Raw genomic sequence first — 15,653 nt, forward strand, 5'->3', positions numbered from 1 at the left:
ATGGGTTGTCTGTAACCATTCTCACAATCCTGCACATATGCTGCTCCTGTATTTTTCTTGGCCTGCCAGACCTGGGTTTAACAGCAACTGTGCCTGTGGCCTTCCATTTCCTGATTACATTTGTTACAGTTGAAACTGACAGTTTAAACATGTGAGATAGCTTTTGTAGCCTTCCCCTAAACCATGATACTGAACAATGTTTGTTTTCAGATCTTTTGAGAGTTGCTTTGAGGATCCCATGCTGTCACTCTTCAGAGGAGAGTCAAAAGGAAGCACAACTTGCAATTAACCACCTTAAATACCTTTTCTCATGATTGTACACACCTGTCTATGAAGTTCAAGGCTTAACGAGCTAATCCAACCAATTTGGCGTTGCAAGTAATCAGTATTAAGCAGTTACATGCCTTCAAATCAGCAAAATTACAAGGGTACCCAAATTTTTGCACAGCCAGTTTTTCACATTTGATTTAATTTCATACAACTAAATACTGCTTTGCTTAAAATCTTTGTTAGGAAAACACCCCAGTACTCAGCTGTTCCTAGGAAATGAAAGACATACCACTGCTATCTTTTTTGTTGAAAGTAGAGTAAATTATTATGCAGGCTGAGAGGGGTTGCCAGACTTTTTCATATGACTGTGATTAGAAGTACAGTGTAATGCCCAAATAAGAAATTATATTCAATGAAACAATTCTTTGCTGCAAAGTCGGTCCTGAAGGGCCATAATGGAAGCAGGTTTTTGTTCCAGCCTGATTGCTTAATTCAAAACCAGTCCTTGCCATAACAGAACATATTTAATTTTATGGTTTATTAGTGTTTTGCCCTTCCAGGTCATACTTACATTGTAGATTTTTGTTTGCCTTTCCAAGGATATCATCCAAATGGCTTCTAACTTGAAGCAGATGAGTAATTCCCAGTCCTTCACTTTTTTCTCTTCAATTTCTTTCCAAATATTTAATTAGATATTTCACAATGAATACACACAGGTGTAAGTGGATAAACAGGTTAGATGGAGAACTACAGGGTCCTTTGTGATTTGCCTCTTTTTGATAAAAAGGAGCAATTTAAAACTAGTGAATACCACTGTTTAAAACTAAAATAAGCAATTAAGGGTGGGAAATCGTAAAAAGCGAGTCCACTAGAATGAAGCATAAAAATGTTTTCAGCAGTAAGTACTTCAACTACAATAATTAATGGTTAACTAAAAAGTTGAATTGAACGAAAACTTGTACCGTGGCCATTCAGGACAGATTTTGCAGACCTCTGATGTAAAACAAACTTTTTGAGGAAAGTCCAAAGCTCATTTAAATTTATTACTGATATAGTTTATTCTTATTTAATACAAATAATTTTAGACACCATGCAGTAGACAGTTTCTTGCACACACAGCATTGGAGGCAAGGTAAAGTTAGTAATGCAAGGTAAAGTTTAGTTTATGTATTAGAAGTATTAACATGAGGGATGGACATTTTCCATCACCTATGATGTGGGCAGTACGATGAGAAATCTTTTTCAATATACTACGCACAGTAAATGCATGTTGATTGACAGTTGGCAGTAGTTAGTAAATTTCTTAAAAACGCAGGGCAAGGCACAAATGGACGTATGTAAAGCTCCCTGTCTTGCCTTAGAAGAATTAACCTCAGAGTTTTTCTGGAGTTGCCATCTGCTGTTAGTAGTCTTGTTCATGGCATACAGCATCCAGTATTAAGTACTTGCCTTAGCATATGTACTTTTTACTCTTTTCTAGTTAATAATTTGCACAGCCACAACATAAGTACTGGGACAATGTGTGAACTGTTTTTCATGTTGATGTAATTTAATGATGTAATATTCTTGAAATGCATCTAGTCATTGTCAGAAAACATGCTGTGCTTAGCAGGACATTGTGGCCAGTGGGAACAGCCTTTACTGTGGTAAACTCATGTTTCACTTTTAACTGTAGTGTTTGGAGAACTGTTGATTGCCTTTTCCTCTAGTTACAAACTGAGTCATGGTGAGATTTTCATTTACATGAAATTTCAGCCTTTCTTTGAAGACAAATTTTAAAACTTTATATAAATTACTTCTGTTAAAGGAACATATCATTTAGTAAAATGGCTTGTTTCTACTTTCATTTCCACATATTATACAGTAATGTATATGTTTAAGAACATGAATCTATTCTGTGATATCAGAAGGCATAAAAAAGGGGATTTGGTCTCGTCCATCGCGGGAGATGGACGTCTGAAGCTGAGCTCTGTTAGCAGTGGTGTTATTATTTCTTATTTTCCTGAGGTATCCTGTATTTATCCAACCTCAGGGTTCTATTACAGTATATGCAAGCATATATAAATATGGTCGGCAAGAAAGGAGGTCAGAAAGAAATGGAAAAGAAACTTAAAGTTACATCCAAGCCTAGGTAGGCTAGTCCAAGTTCAGGTTCAAGGTACGGCCTATCAGAGACTGACCTGGAACAGACGGGCAAAAGCCCAGACTCCTCTGGACCACGGTCTGCTGCATCATCTCCAGTTGAGAGCGACAATGGGAGCGAATGTGCAAGTGACGCAGGTCGCGACAGCTCACCGATTGGGGAAGATCATTTGAAACTGGAAAAGGCCTTGCAGTCTGCGCTTTCATCTACTCCTCGCGAGCCGGGAACATTGGCTGTAATAGAGCCCGCCGCTTCACCTACGGTGCACGAAAGCAGAAATGATCTGTCCGAACTGAAGGTGATGATCGCTCAGCTCAAGCAAGATATAAAAGAAATAAATAGTATGCTCAAAACAAACGAGAGGATAAGTGAGAAGACAAGTGAGAAGCTGCGGCGAGAGCTGCAAGAGCTGCGGCAAGATAATAAAGACTCGGAGAAATGCGTATATAAGTGCTTTGAGGCGGCCTTTAAATGTATGCTGGAAAAAATTGAGGAGCACATTCAGGAAAATGCGTCTAAACTGAGCACATTTGCCGATCAGCTGGAGGATGTTAAGCAGACATTCACGACTCCAATTGAAACAGCCAAACATTTAGCATCCACCGCTGATGGGAAAGTAACAGCCGCGAATTCTGAATGCAAAAAACCCGGAGACAGACTTGCTGCTCTGGAAGATGGATGCAGAAGGAATAATATTAGAATTGGAGGTCTGCCTGAGAATCGGTAAGTCGGAAAGTCCAAACCCAGTGAAATTCATATCTGAACTATTCTCCAAAATAATTGGAGAGGACTTTAAATCACACCGAGATAGCTGTAGCTTATCGCATATAGGGATCGAACAACTCTAAGAATAGGACTTTTATTGTGTGCTTTGAAAAGTTACAATCTAAGTTAAATGTAATGTCACTTCTCAGACAGAAACGAGAGAATTTTGAAAATAACTTAATTCGTATTTTCCCTGACTTTTCACCTTCAACAGCTGCCAAGCGTGCATCATTTTATAATATTAAACAGCACTTACGAAAAGCCAATATCAGATACAGCCTCTTGTATCCTGCCAAACTGAAAGTGGAGATTCAAGGAAAAGATTACATATTTACCAGTAGAGAGGAAACAGATAAAGAGTTAAGAAAGCTGATCCCGACACTTTCCAGAAATAAGACCGTGAGTCGCACTCTATCATGGCATCGTAAAGAAGTAATCACAGGCTGTCTGATCCGCTTGCAATGACACTGGTACCGTAATTATACACCGTTTTCTCGGTCACTATCTGTTTTTTATTTTAATTACAGTTACACATGTTCATGTATTTTTGTGTGGAAGAAATTAAATTAGTAACCCTTTTCTTTTTTCCTTTTTACTATTCTGAAGGAGACTGTTTAACACCATTCCATGGGTTTACTATCTTAACATTTCAAGAATGTTGAAGATTTTCTTTCTTTTTTTTTGTTATGCTTATAGTATTTAGACTGTATTGGCAATAGATATCTCTATTTTAATTCACATTCACCGCTGCTGAGGGCTTGTTTTTGTTTTGGATGTCCTCTGTCTCTAGGTATGTCAGAGGACTGGGACTTTGTGAAGTGTGGTTCAGCCTCACGTGGGGGGACCAGGGAGGGGGAGAAAGAGAGCAAGCTATCTCTAATCTATTCTTTTAATCCTAATAATTATAATTACCAACGTTACAACAGACTGCATGGCAATAATCCGTGGAAAATTTTGAAATTAAGATGAAAGCAGTCTCACTTTTGGTTAAGACTACAAAATGACATCAAAAATTCAGAATCGATGTCTCCAAGACGGCACAGTTAATTTTGTGAGCTGGAATGTTAAAGGCCTGAAACACGAATTAAAAAGAAAGAAAGTATTCTCTCACCTAACAGGTCTAAATACTAAAATAGTATTTTTACAAGAGACCCATTTATTAAGCAAGGATCAGTTCTGGCTTCAAAAAGACTGGACTGGCCAAATGTTCCATTCCAGCTTTACAAAAAAAACTAGAGGTGGGGGAATTCTCATACATAGAACAGTCTCATTTGTAGTATCAGATGTTGAATCTGATCCTGAAGGGAGATGCATCATTGTTATGGGTAATTTATTTAATTGTAAAGTGATTTTGATAAATGTTTATGCACCCAATGTGGTCAATAGGGAATTCATCCAAAATATATTTGCATCCATTCCCAATGTGAACACTCATAAAATTATAATGGCTGGGGATTTTAATTGTGTCTTAAATCCAGACCAAGATAGGTCTCCTGTCACAGGGGAGATGACATCTAACACTGCAAAGACAATTACACAGTTTGTAACTGACCACAACTTATCAGACCCCTGGAGATTTCTAAACCCAAATTCAAGAACATATTCCTTCTACTCACCAGTGCATCATTGCTACTCAAGAATTGATTATTTTTTTGTAGATAACCATTTCTTGCCTTCAATTAAATCCTGCAAATACGACGCTATTGTTATTTCCGACCATGCCCCTCTGATCTTGGAGATAAAATCATTATGCCTCACATACTCATCTTGCAGATGGCGTCTTAACCCACTTTTATTAGCAGACGAGAACTTTACAGAATTTACAGTATATCAAAACAAATCAGTTTTTTTCTACAACAACAACATTTATTTATATAGCACATTTTTATACAAAAAGTAGCTCAAAATGCTTTACATAATGAAGAAAAGAAAAATAAAAGACAAAATAAGAAATTAAAATAGGACAACATTAGTTAACATAGAAAAGGAGTAAGGTCTGATGGCCAGGGTGGACAGAAAAAACAAAAACTCCAGAAAGCTGGAGAAAAAAAAAATCTGTAGGGGTTCCAGGCCATGAGACTGCCCAGTCCCCTCTGGGCATTCTACCTAACAAATGAAATAGTCCTCTTTGTAGTTAGGGTTTTCACGGAGTCACTTGATGCTGATGGTCATACAGACTTCTGGCTTTTAATCCATCCATCATTGTTGGAACATCATGGTGCTTTGAGTAGATGGTGGTGGCGCAAGCCACCACCAAAAGGACACCAGAAAAGGAAACAGAAGAGAGTAGGGGTTAGTACAGATTTTAGAGCCACCATGAATAGTTATTATAATGAATTGGATATACAGAGTATCAGGATTTAAATTACAGTAAAGTTATGAGAAGGCCATGTTAAAGTAATGTGTTTTCAGCACTTTTTTAAAGTGCTCCACTGTATTAGCCTGGCAAATTCCTACTGGCAGGCTATTCCAGATTTTAGGTGCATAACAGCAGAAGGCCGCCTCACCACTTCTTTTAAGTTTTGCTCTTGGAATTTTAAGGAGACACTCAGTTGAGGATCTGAGGTTACGATTTGGAATATAAGGTGTCAGACATTCCGATATATAAGATGGGGCGAGATTATTTAAGGCTTTATAAACCATAAGCAAAATTTTAAAGTCAATCCTGAATGACACAGGTAACCAGTGTAGTGACATCAAAACTGGAGAGATGTGCTCAGATTTTCTTTTCCTGGTTAGGATTCTAGCAGCTGCATTCTGCACTAGTTGCAAATGATTTATGTCTTTTTTGGGTAGTCCTGAGAGGAGTGCGTTACAGTAATCTAGTTGACTGAAAACAAACGCGTGAACTAATTTCTCAGCATCTTTCAATGATATAAGAGGTCTAACTTTTGCTATGTTTCTTAAGTGAAAAAATGCTGTCCTAGTGATCTGATTAATATGTGATTTAAAATTTAGATTACAGTCAACAGTTACCCCTAAGCTCTGTACCTCCGTTTTGACTTTTAATCCTAATGCATCCAGTTTATTTCTAATAGCCTCATTGTATCCACTATTGCCAATCACTAAGATTTCAGTTTTCTCTTTATTTAACTTGAGAAAGTTACTATTCATCCATTCTGATATACAAGTTAGGCATTGTGTTAGTGAATCAAGAGAATCGGGGGTCATCAGGTGCAATTGATAAATACAGCTGTGTGTCATCAGCATAGCTGTGGTAGCTCACGTTGTGCCCTGAGATAATCTGACCTAATGGAAGCATGTAGATTGAGAAGAGCAGTGGACCCAGGATAGAGCCTTGTGGAACACCATATAGGATATCATGTGTCTTTGAGTTGTAATTACCACAACTAACAAAGAATTTTCTCCCTGCCAGGTAGGGTTCAAACCAATTTAAGATGCTGCCAGAGAGGCCCACCCATTGATTAAGGCGATTTTTAAGAATATTATGGTCAATGGTGTCAAATGCGGCACTCAGATCTAAGAGGATGAGAACAGATAAATGACCTCTGTCTGCATTTACCTGCAAATCATTTACTACTTTAACGAGTGCAGTTTCTGTGCTGTGATTTGTTCTAAAACCTGACTGAAATTTATCAAGAATAGAATGTTTATTAAGGTGCTCATTTAACTGCATAATGACCGCCTTCTCTAGAATTTTACTTAAGAAAGGCAGGTTAGAGATGGGTCTAAAATTTTCAAGAGCAGAGGGGTCAAGATTATTTTTCTTAAGTAGGGGTTTAACTACAGCAGTCTTAAGACAGTCTGAGAAGACCCCTGTATCTAATGACGAATTTACTATGTCAAGAACATTATCAAATAGCACGCCCGATACTTCTTTGAAAAAATTTGTTGGTATTGGGTCAAGGACGCAGGTGGAGGGTTTCATTTGAGAAATTATTTTATGTAAATCAGGTAAATCTATCCTAGTGAAAGAGTTTTAATGTGTTTATAACAGAATACTGGGGTTTAGGAGGCATCTTAGTGTTGGGGAGATATACTATGTTATTTCTAATATCATTAATTTTTTGATTGAAAAATACAGCAGTAGCCTCACAGGTTTTACTGGAAGTACTTAGGAGGCATTCCTTTGAGTTACCTGGGTTTAACAGACGATCAATCGTCGAGAATAAGACTCTGGGATTACTAGCATTGTTATTTATAATCTTAGAGAAAGATGGACTGTGTTATTGTATTCTGTTATTTTAACTTTTAATATTTCATAGTGGATAGTTAGTTTAGTCTTCCTCCATTTACGCTCAGCTCTATGGCATGCTCTCTTTAAATCAGACACTCTTTGGGTCTTCCATGGTATAACAATGCTAGAAAATTTTTTAACTGTCTTTTCAGGTGCTAACTATGTCAACAGCAGCTCTCATTTTAGTATTAAATCTTTCCACCTTACTATTTACATTATCCTCGCTATTATAGTTGGCACTATAAACGGACTGATTGCTTAGAATGTTTGTAAGTTATAAAGCTGCTGATGAGTCAAATAAGCGTTTTTTAACAATATGCTTCTCATGAGTGTTTTCTATCATTATTTCTGTATTAAAAAGTAGAAGAAAATGGGCTGATGGACCCATATCAATGACCTGCTTTATATCAACTTTTAGTCCTTTAGTAATCACTAAGTCTAACGTATGACCTGCTTTATGTGTAGGCTGATTAACGAGCTGTCTCAAATCGAAAGAGTCCAGGAGGTTAGAGACAAATTTATCCTCAGAGGTCTCTGCAGGGATACTCTGGGAAACCCTGAAAGCCTTCTTAAGAGGACAGATTATCTTAAATCTTTCCCACAGAAATAAACTGGAGAGCAAGCAGGTATCAAAGCTAACCAACAAAATTACTAGAATAGATCAAGAACATGCCAAGTGTCCAAGTGAGGCTCTTCATAGGAAAAGGCAGGCTCTGCATTCAGAGCTTAACCTCTTAACAGCTAAAGAAACGGAACAACTAATTTTTAAATCAAGACATCATTACTATGAACATGGAGAGAAAGCTAATAAGCTTTTAGCTCTACAAATCCACAAGCAAGAAGTTCGCAATGCAATCCCAGCAATTACCAACACAAACGGAGACATAATCATTGACCATAAAAATATAATGCACACGTTTAGAGACTACTATAAATCCTTATATTCTACTGAGTTTAAAGAAGACAAGACACAATCTAATGCATTTCTGGATTCATTAGAGATACCACAAATAGATACTCTTAGTGCAGAGGAATTGGATAAACCTCTGGCGCTGCCAGAGTTGCTAGAGGCCCCGATGGCTACCCTGCCGAATTTTGTAAGAAGTTCTCCGCTCAGCTAGCTCCCCTCCTATTAGCAACATTCACAGAAGCTAGAGACAATAAAATTCTACCTCAAACTTTTCGTCAAGCAATCACTGCCTTTCCTAAACAAAATAAGGACTTATTACAATGTGCATCATACAGACCAATTTCACTTCTGAATAATGTTGTTAAGATACTCTCCAAAGTCCTAGCTAGAAGGATGGAGAAAGTGCTGCCTTCAGTAATATCACAAGATCAAACTGGATTTATTAAAGACCGGCATTTAGCGTCCAATTTCCGACGCTTGTTTAATGTAATATACTTGCCCGCAAAGTCAAACATCCCAGAGATTTTATTATCCTTGGATGCAGAAAAGGCATTTGATATGATTGAATGGAACTACCTTTTCACTACATTGGAGAAATTTGGGTTTGGCCCGAACATTTGTGCATGGATCAAACTACTGTATACCAATCCAGAAGCTTCAGTTTGTATTAACAACATTAATTCAGACTACTTTAAACTAGAACGTGGTACCAGACAAGGATGCCCCTTGTCACCACTATTTTTTGCAACTGCCATTGAGCCACTGGCAGTTCACTTTCGAAATGCTTATGAGATAAAGGGGATTATCAGAGAAGGACTTGAACAGAAAATTTCTCTATAGGCAGATGATATGGTACTGTATATATCAGACCCACAAAATACTATGCCTGTAGTCCTAACAGCACTAGCAGAATTTCAAAAGATTTCTGGTCTCAGAATTAACTTGACTAAAAGTGTGCTCTTTCCAGTGAATTCTCAAGCACACAATATTAGATTGGACTCCTTCCCTTTTATCATCGCAGATCAGTTAAAATATAAAGGGATAAACATCACAAGTAAACATAAAGCTCTTTATCAACAAAATTTCACTGTCTGTATGGAAAAAATCAAGCAAGCCTTGCATAGATGGTCAACCCTTCATCTCACTTTAGCTGGAAGAATTAACATTGTTAAGATGAATATCCTCCCTAAGCTTCTCTTTTTATTTCAAAATATTCCAATATACATCAATAAATCGTTCTTTAAGAAATTAGACTCAACCATAACCTCATTTATTTGGAATTCAAAACATTCACTTATCCAAAGAGCGACCCTGCAAAGGCCAAAGGCAGAAGGTGGCATGGCTCTACCTAACTTTCAGTTTTACTACTGGGCAGCAAACATACAACATATTAAAACCTGGACATGGACACAAATAGATGAACATATGCAGGCTTGGTCTACAATAGAAATAGAATCCTGCAGTTCATCCTTATATTCCTTGCTTTGCGCCCCAATAAATGCAAGTTATCGTCAATATACTAACAACCCAATTGTGCTTCTCTCACTCAGAATTTGGAACCAATGTAGGAAGTATCTTAAGGTAGAGAATCTTTTATCGATGGCACCTCTGCATGAGAACCACCTTTTTCAACCCTCGCAAACATGTACAGTTTTTAATGTCTGAAAAACATTTGGAATTACATCACATAGAGATCTGTACATAGACAATGTCTTTGTATCCTACGAACAATTGCATTCTAAATTTAACTTTCCAGCAACACATTTCTTTCACTATCTTCAAATTAGAAACATTGTTAAACAGAACCTGCCCAATTTTCCTCATCTCCCACCTCCCTTTGTGCTGGAAAAAATATTGCTCATTTCTGCAATATATAAAATTATTTTACAGTCCCTCCCTTTCAAAGGTCCAAGAGGACAATGGGAAAAGGATCTCTCCCTCAACATATCAGAAAAGGAGTGGAAGATAGCAATGCAGAGAATTCACTCGAGCTCCATATGTGCAAAGCATACAATTATTCAACTAAAAATTATATATTGAGGCACATCTGTCTCGCTTAAATTTGTCCAAAATGTTTCCAGAGCAAGATCCAACCTGCGAACGCTGCAATCAAGTTCCAGCCTCACTGGGTCACATGTTTTTGGCTTGCACCAAATGAACATCATTTTGAACCAAGATTTTTAAATGCCTTTCAGACAGCCTTGGTGTCACAATCCCTCCTAACCCACTAACAGCTGTGTTTGGTGTTATTCCAGATGGGCTTAAAGTGGAGAAGGACAAACAAACTGTAATTGCCTTTACTGCACTATTGGCATGGAGACTTATCTTGATCAACTGGAAGAATCCTAACTCTCCTCTTTTAAGTCAGTGGGTAACTGATGTTATATATTATTTGAAATTGGAAAAAATAAAATTCTCACTTAGAGGATCTGTGCAGAAATTTGTCCAAACCTGGCAGGATCTAATCAGTAACATTTTAGAATAAGCTTTTAAAGCACTGAGGAAGCAGATTCTCCCCCTATTCTCTTTTTTTCTTTTACTTCTCCATTTATCTATATTCACTTATTAATCTATCTATTTGCTTATTTTTACTAGGTTTAAGTTTTATTCTGCTTCCCATGCTCTCTTTCTCAGGGGTGGGGGTTGATTCATCTTCAGTCCTATTCTTGTAAAATTGATCTATTTGTATATAATGTTATGTGATTTCAATAAAATCAATAAAAATTTAAAAATAAAAATAAAAAAAGGCACCTAAAAGTAAGTAGACATGAAATTCATTTTTTTTTTCCCTGACGTTTTTACTCTAATGTCTCAGAACCTGTGATAGTGTAATAGAACCTTATAGTTAAGATCTCATTTTGTCTGTTTTCAGATCTTGATCAACCTTCGGCAGTTTGGGTTGAGGAAATGGACTGTAGTACCATGCGTATGAATAGAAAAAAAGGAATTTCCCCCTTATCCATCTCACCAAGTGATCCTCTTGGAATTAAACCAGAGACGTGGGTATTATCTGTTTCTACAGTATATAATCAGATGATTTTATAACATTGGTATTGGGTTGTCAGAAGATTTTTTCCCTGCTGTTGAATTGATAGAATGATATTAACAAAACATTAACATGCCCCATATCCTGTTCTTGGCAGTATTTTCACACACTTGGAGAGTATATTCACATCTCTCCGATCACAAGTAAGCTAAAACGATTCAACTCACAGTAAAACATAAGCTGTAGAAAATATAGATGCATGTTATGTACACCAAGCTCTCAATCTCTGCAATAAAATTCTAGGACCTTGGCACCAAATTTTCAGACCATATATGGTAGTTATAAATGCAAATTATTTGAAAAATTCAGGATCACATTGTGTTGCAGTTCTTGGACATTTTTTGTAAAACACAGCATTAATTTATCATTTGATGCTTCAGCATACCATCAGTGTTTGAACACGTTTGAAGTGACATTAGAATTATTGATAATGCAGGAGCATCAAATTTTAAAATTATTATGAACCAAAAGCAGTGATGTTAATACTACTTGAAGCATTAAACTCTTTTTCTTCTTTATAGCTGAGAAGAGGTTTCACCAGATGAAGGATATTTTTTAATTGGGTTGAAGGGTATCTGGCTGCTGATCAGCCATACTTGTTAAAGTTAAGCAGGAGCCTGGGTATCTGTGTGTGAATGTTAAATAAATAAATAAGAAAAAGGTTGCCCCATTTTTCTATGAGGCTGTATGGCCATACATGCCAGAGTAATGTGATTGTATGTACTGGGCATGCTGGTTTTCCAGCTACCGGCAGGTAATCCATGGCTATCCAGTCACAAGTTTAGACTTGTTGCTATGAATACCCATTGATACTGCAACTCTGAATTTTCAAACCCTGACCCCTGACTATTACTGAACTTCTCACTTAATTATCTTCTCATTTGCTTCTTTCTGCACTCTTGAAGTAAATCTAAAAGGTCCCAGATGTCTGATTTACTTTTGAAGGAAATATAAGTGACAAGAGCTGAGTTAGAGATTTTATTTTTAAAACTTTATGTTGTCTCTGTTGTTTTTAAGGCAAATAGTTAAAAAAATTGTATAGAAATGAAAGCTGTTCTGGTAAAGCTTTATTTTCAATCACACTATTCTAAAATTGGCTTTGGTTAGGAAAAAAAAGTAATATTTATGATTTATATGTAAGGTAGTCAAATAATCTCTATTGTCATTAATTCAGTAAGCAAGTTGTCAAAATGAGCAAGTAAAGTGTTGTTTGTACTCTTCTGGATTTAAAATCTCTTTGTCTAGAGAAGCACTTTTGTGCATTAAAGGATATTAAAAATAACATTTTTAAAGACATAAAGTGGGATTATTGAGAAAATAAGAGTTAAGACAGGAGCAACATACTTTTTTCCATTTAAGTAATTTATTTCCATACAAACCTAAACACTCTGGCAAACATAATGCAGTAAATAATGTTGATAATTAATAAATAATAATAAATAAAGCAGATTTAAATTTTGCCTAATAATATTTTAATATGTTTATGTACTATTCTAATATAACTTTTGACTCGTCATTGCAATGTTTGTAGATACTGTAGAAATTCCAATGTAATAGCTGGTTTCAGAACAAATTTGTATTTGAATGTCAGGGTTCCTTCTCGTTAAGACAGAAGTAATGTAATAACCTGTTTTTTGCATAAATTTGAATGATAGTTTACTTGGTTCTTTGTGAGTGTGTCAAAGTAGTTAAATAAAATAAAATAATCCCTCTTTTGTAAAAGTAGTAAATTAAAGTAAGTGTTTAAGCACATATGATACATATTTAAAATTAGTAAAATGAATTGCTAATGTAGCCATTCTTGATCTGAGGGTTAGTGTAATCTCTGTATTAGATACTAGGTAATTCAAAGAAATACTGCAATATTACAATAATTTTTGATTTAAAGAACATCTGAGATAAGATCCTAAGGATTTCTTGATGATCTAATTAATAAAGTGCTGAAAAGAATGAGTTAGCATCAGTAATTACAATGCAAATGTTCATGGAAATTTCCTGGGGCTGACAAAGGAAAATATTTAACTTACATGGAATATTGCGCACTTTTCAGAAAAGTGCAGAAAATAAGGTAGTATAATTCCAGTGTTTTATAAACAAGGCACATGACAAGCTCTGCTCATTTTTTGTCTGCTTTAAAATCTTAAAGTGCAAGGTCTCTGTTCTTTCTTTAATTATGTATATTGTTCAGTTTATGTTTTGGATTATGAAACATTGTCATATTAAAGTAGCTTGATCTAATGTATTTACATTTTTATTTAATTTAGTTTGATAAAAGATTTTCAGCAAGTAATGAAAACAGAGTTTTTCCTCAAAGTTTAAAGTGCAAGGGCTTTCACTTGAATTTGCTAAATAATACTTTGTGAGACCATTTCTTTGCAGAATTAAATCCTTAAAAGTGAGATGGCTTTTTTCTTTTCTTTTTTCTCTTTTTTGATTTCTTGCCAATTATGCAGATGAATGGAGCAGTCCCTAAATGCATGAAGTTTCCATCTGAAGAAAATCCTTTCTTTTTTAAAATACAAATTAGAGTTAGTTGTCAGTCAAACAGGGTTCCTGTATGTCCAGTTTAAACATTCAGAAACGGAATAGTTGAGCTGGCCTGCTGGGATTTTTGCTTCCTTATCGTTCATGTTCTTTCATCTGCAGCCTTTATTATTAACAAAGCATATGTTTATTTAGCAGAAGTGCCTGAATATTGTTTAAATCATTTAAAATGAAGTACCTTCTTTCTCTTTCTCTCTCTCTCTTATGTGAGGGAGAGAACTTGTCATAATATAATATCAAGTTTCCTTTGTTGCTGTAGTATATTTGTTTTCAGTTCCATGTGATCCATAATTACTTTTTTTTTTTACTGTTTCTAATAAAAGTATGATTACAGTTGTATTATAGAAAATAATCTATTTGATTAAAATCTTGTTAATAATTTCACAATAATTTGGTAAATATTTTAACACTTTTAAAGTTAGTCTGTCATCAAAACATTTCATTTAATTCTTTAAGGTAAAAAAATATTCAGGCAGTCCCAAAGTTACATAGTACTTTAGTTCTTTAAAAATAATAATATTAAAGTTATTCTGGAGTTTCTGGTTTAGGTTCCGTAACATAAAATATCCAAAAATAATTCTAATTAAACCTCTCACTGTTGCCTCCTTTCCCATGAACACACCTGTCTTTCCTAGAATTGTTTCCTTTTATACCTTAAAAATGTGTCATTTCAGATCTCTTATCTGCCCTTAATATGTGTAAGGCTATTACAGTTTACACCTGCTATTAAGTGTCATTATTTTGAAATGAAACATGTCACAGTAATCTCAGATAAGCATTTCTAATTTTGATTAAAACTGGAATATGTAGGGGTTGCGGGGGCATAATCCCTTCTGTAAGACAAGGCCTCTCCATAATGTTTAATGTATTTTAATATCTGTATTTGCTTATAGGGTTATTTAAAAATATTGTTTCTTAAGAATATTGTTTCTAATAAGCATAGTTTTCTAAATGCTGCTGGCACTCAGTTACACTGCTTTAGGTAGAGTCACAAAATCAATATAATCTTCAACCTTTTGGGATATGCGAATAAACATAAATACCCAGAGAAAGCCCATTATAGATACAACAACAACATTTATTTATATAGCACATTTTCATACAAATAATGTAGCTCAAAGTGCTTTACATGATGAAGAAAGAGAAAAAAAGACAAAATAAGAATTAAAATAAGAGAACACTAATTAATATAGAATAAAAGTAAGGTCCGATGGCCAATGAGGCTGGAGAAAAAAATAAAATCTGCAGGGGTTCCAGGCTATGAGACCGCCCAGCCCCCTCTAGGCATTCTACCTAACATAAATGCCATCAATCAGTCCTCATTGTATTCAGGGTTCTCATGGAAGGACTTGTTGATGACTTGATGATTATATAATGATGTCCAGCTGTAGGAGTTAAACAGACATCCCTGAAGTTGGAAAAGCAGTACAGTTAAAGATTATGCTTCTAACTTTGTTTCAAAACAGTCTGATGCAGCTGGCATAGTGGTAGTTTTGCCATCTCCCAGTCTTGGAATTCACTTTAATTCTTGGCTAGTGTGCTTTCTGTGATATTTTGTCATTTTCCACCAAAAGTCTAAAGACAAATTAGGCAGGTCAGTATCTCTTAATCAATACAGTGTTAGTAAGTGTAGGATTATTACAGAGTTTGTCTTGAAGGGTACTAGTCAATTTTTATCTTTTACATTAATTTTTCTGGATCAGTGCAAAATATTGGAAAACACTAGAAAAAGCCAATTTAGAAAACCTTCAACATGAAGGATTCTTTGCATAAGCTA

The 15,653-nt window shown here is 35.6% G+C and overlaps 1 protein-coding gene across 2 annotated transcripts in view; it reads left to right on the forward strand.

Annotated features, from left to right (window-relative positions):
• Positions 1–15,653, forward strand: part of exoc2 (exocyst complex component 2) — a 340,160-nt gene that overhangs the window by 65,342 nt on the left and 259,165 nt on the right. For both annotated transcript variants that reach the window (XM_028803998.2, XM_028803999.2), the window contains exon 4: positions 11,159–11,285. In XM_028803998.2, coding sequence (XP_028659831.1) covers positions 11,159–11,285 — 127 coding nt within the window. The remainder of the gene's footprint in view (positions 1–11,158; positions 11,286–15,653) is intronic.

The sequence above is a fragment of the Erpetoichthys calabaricus genome, chromosome 6, assembly GCF_900747795.2.
Source record: "Erpetoichthys calabaricus chromosome 6, fErpCal1.3, whole genome shotgun sequence".
NCBI lineage: Eukaryota > Metazoa > Chordata > Cladistia > Polypteriformes > Polypteridae > Erpetoichthys > Erpetoichthys calabaricus.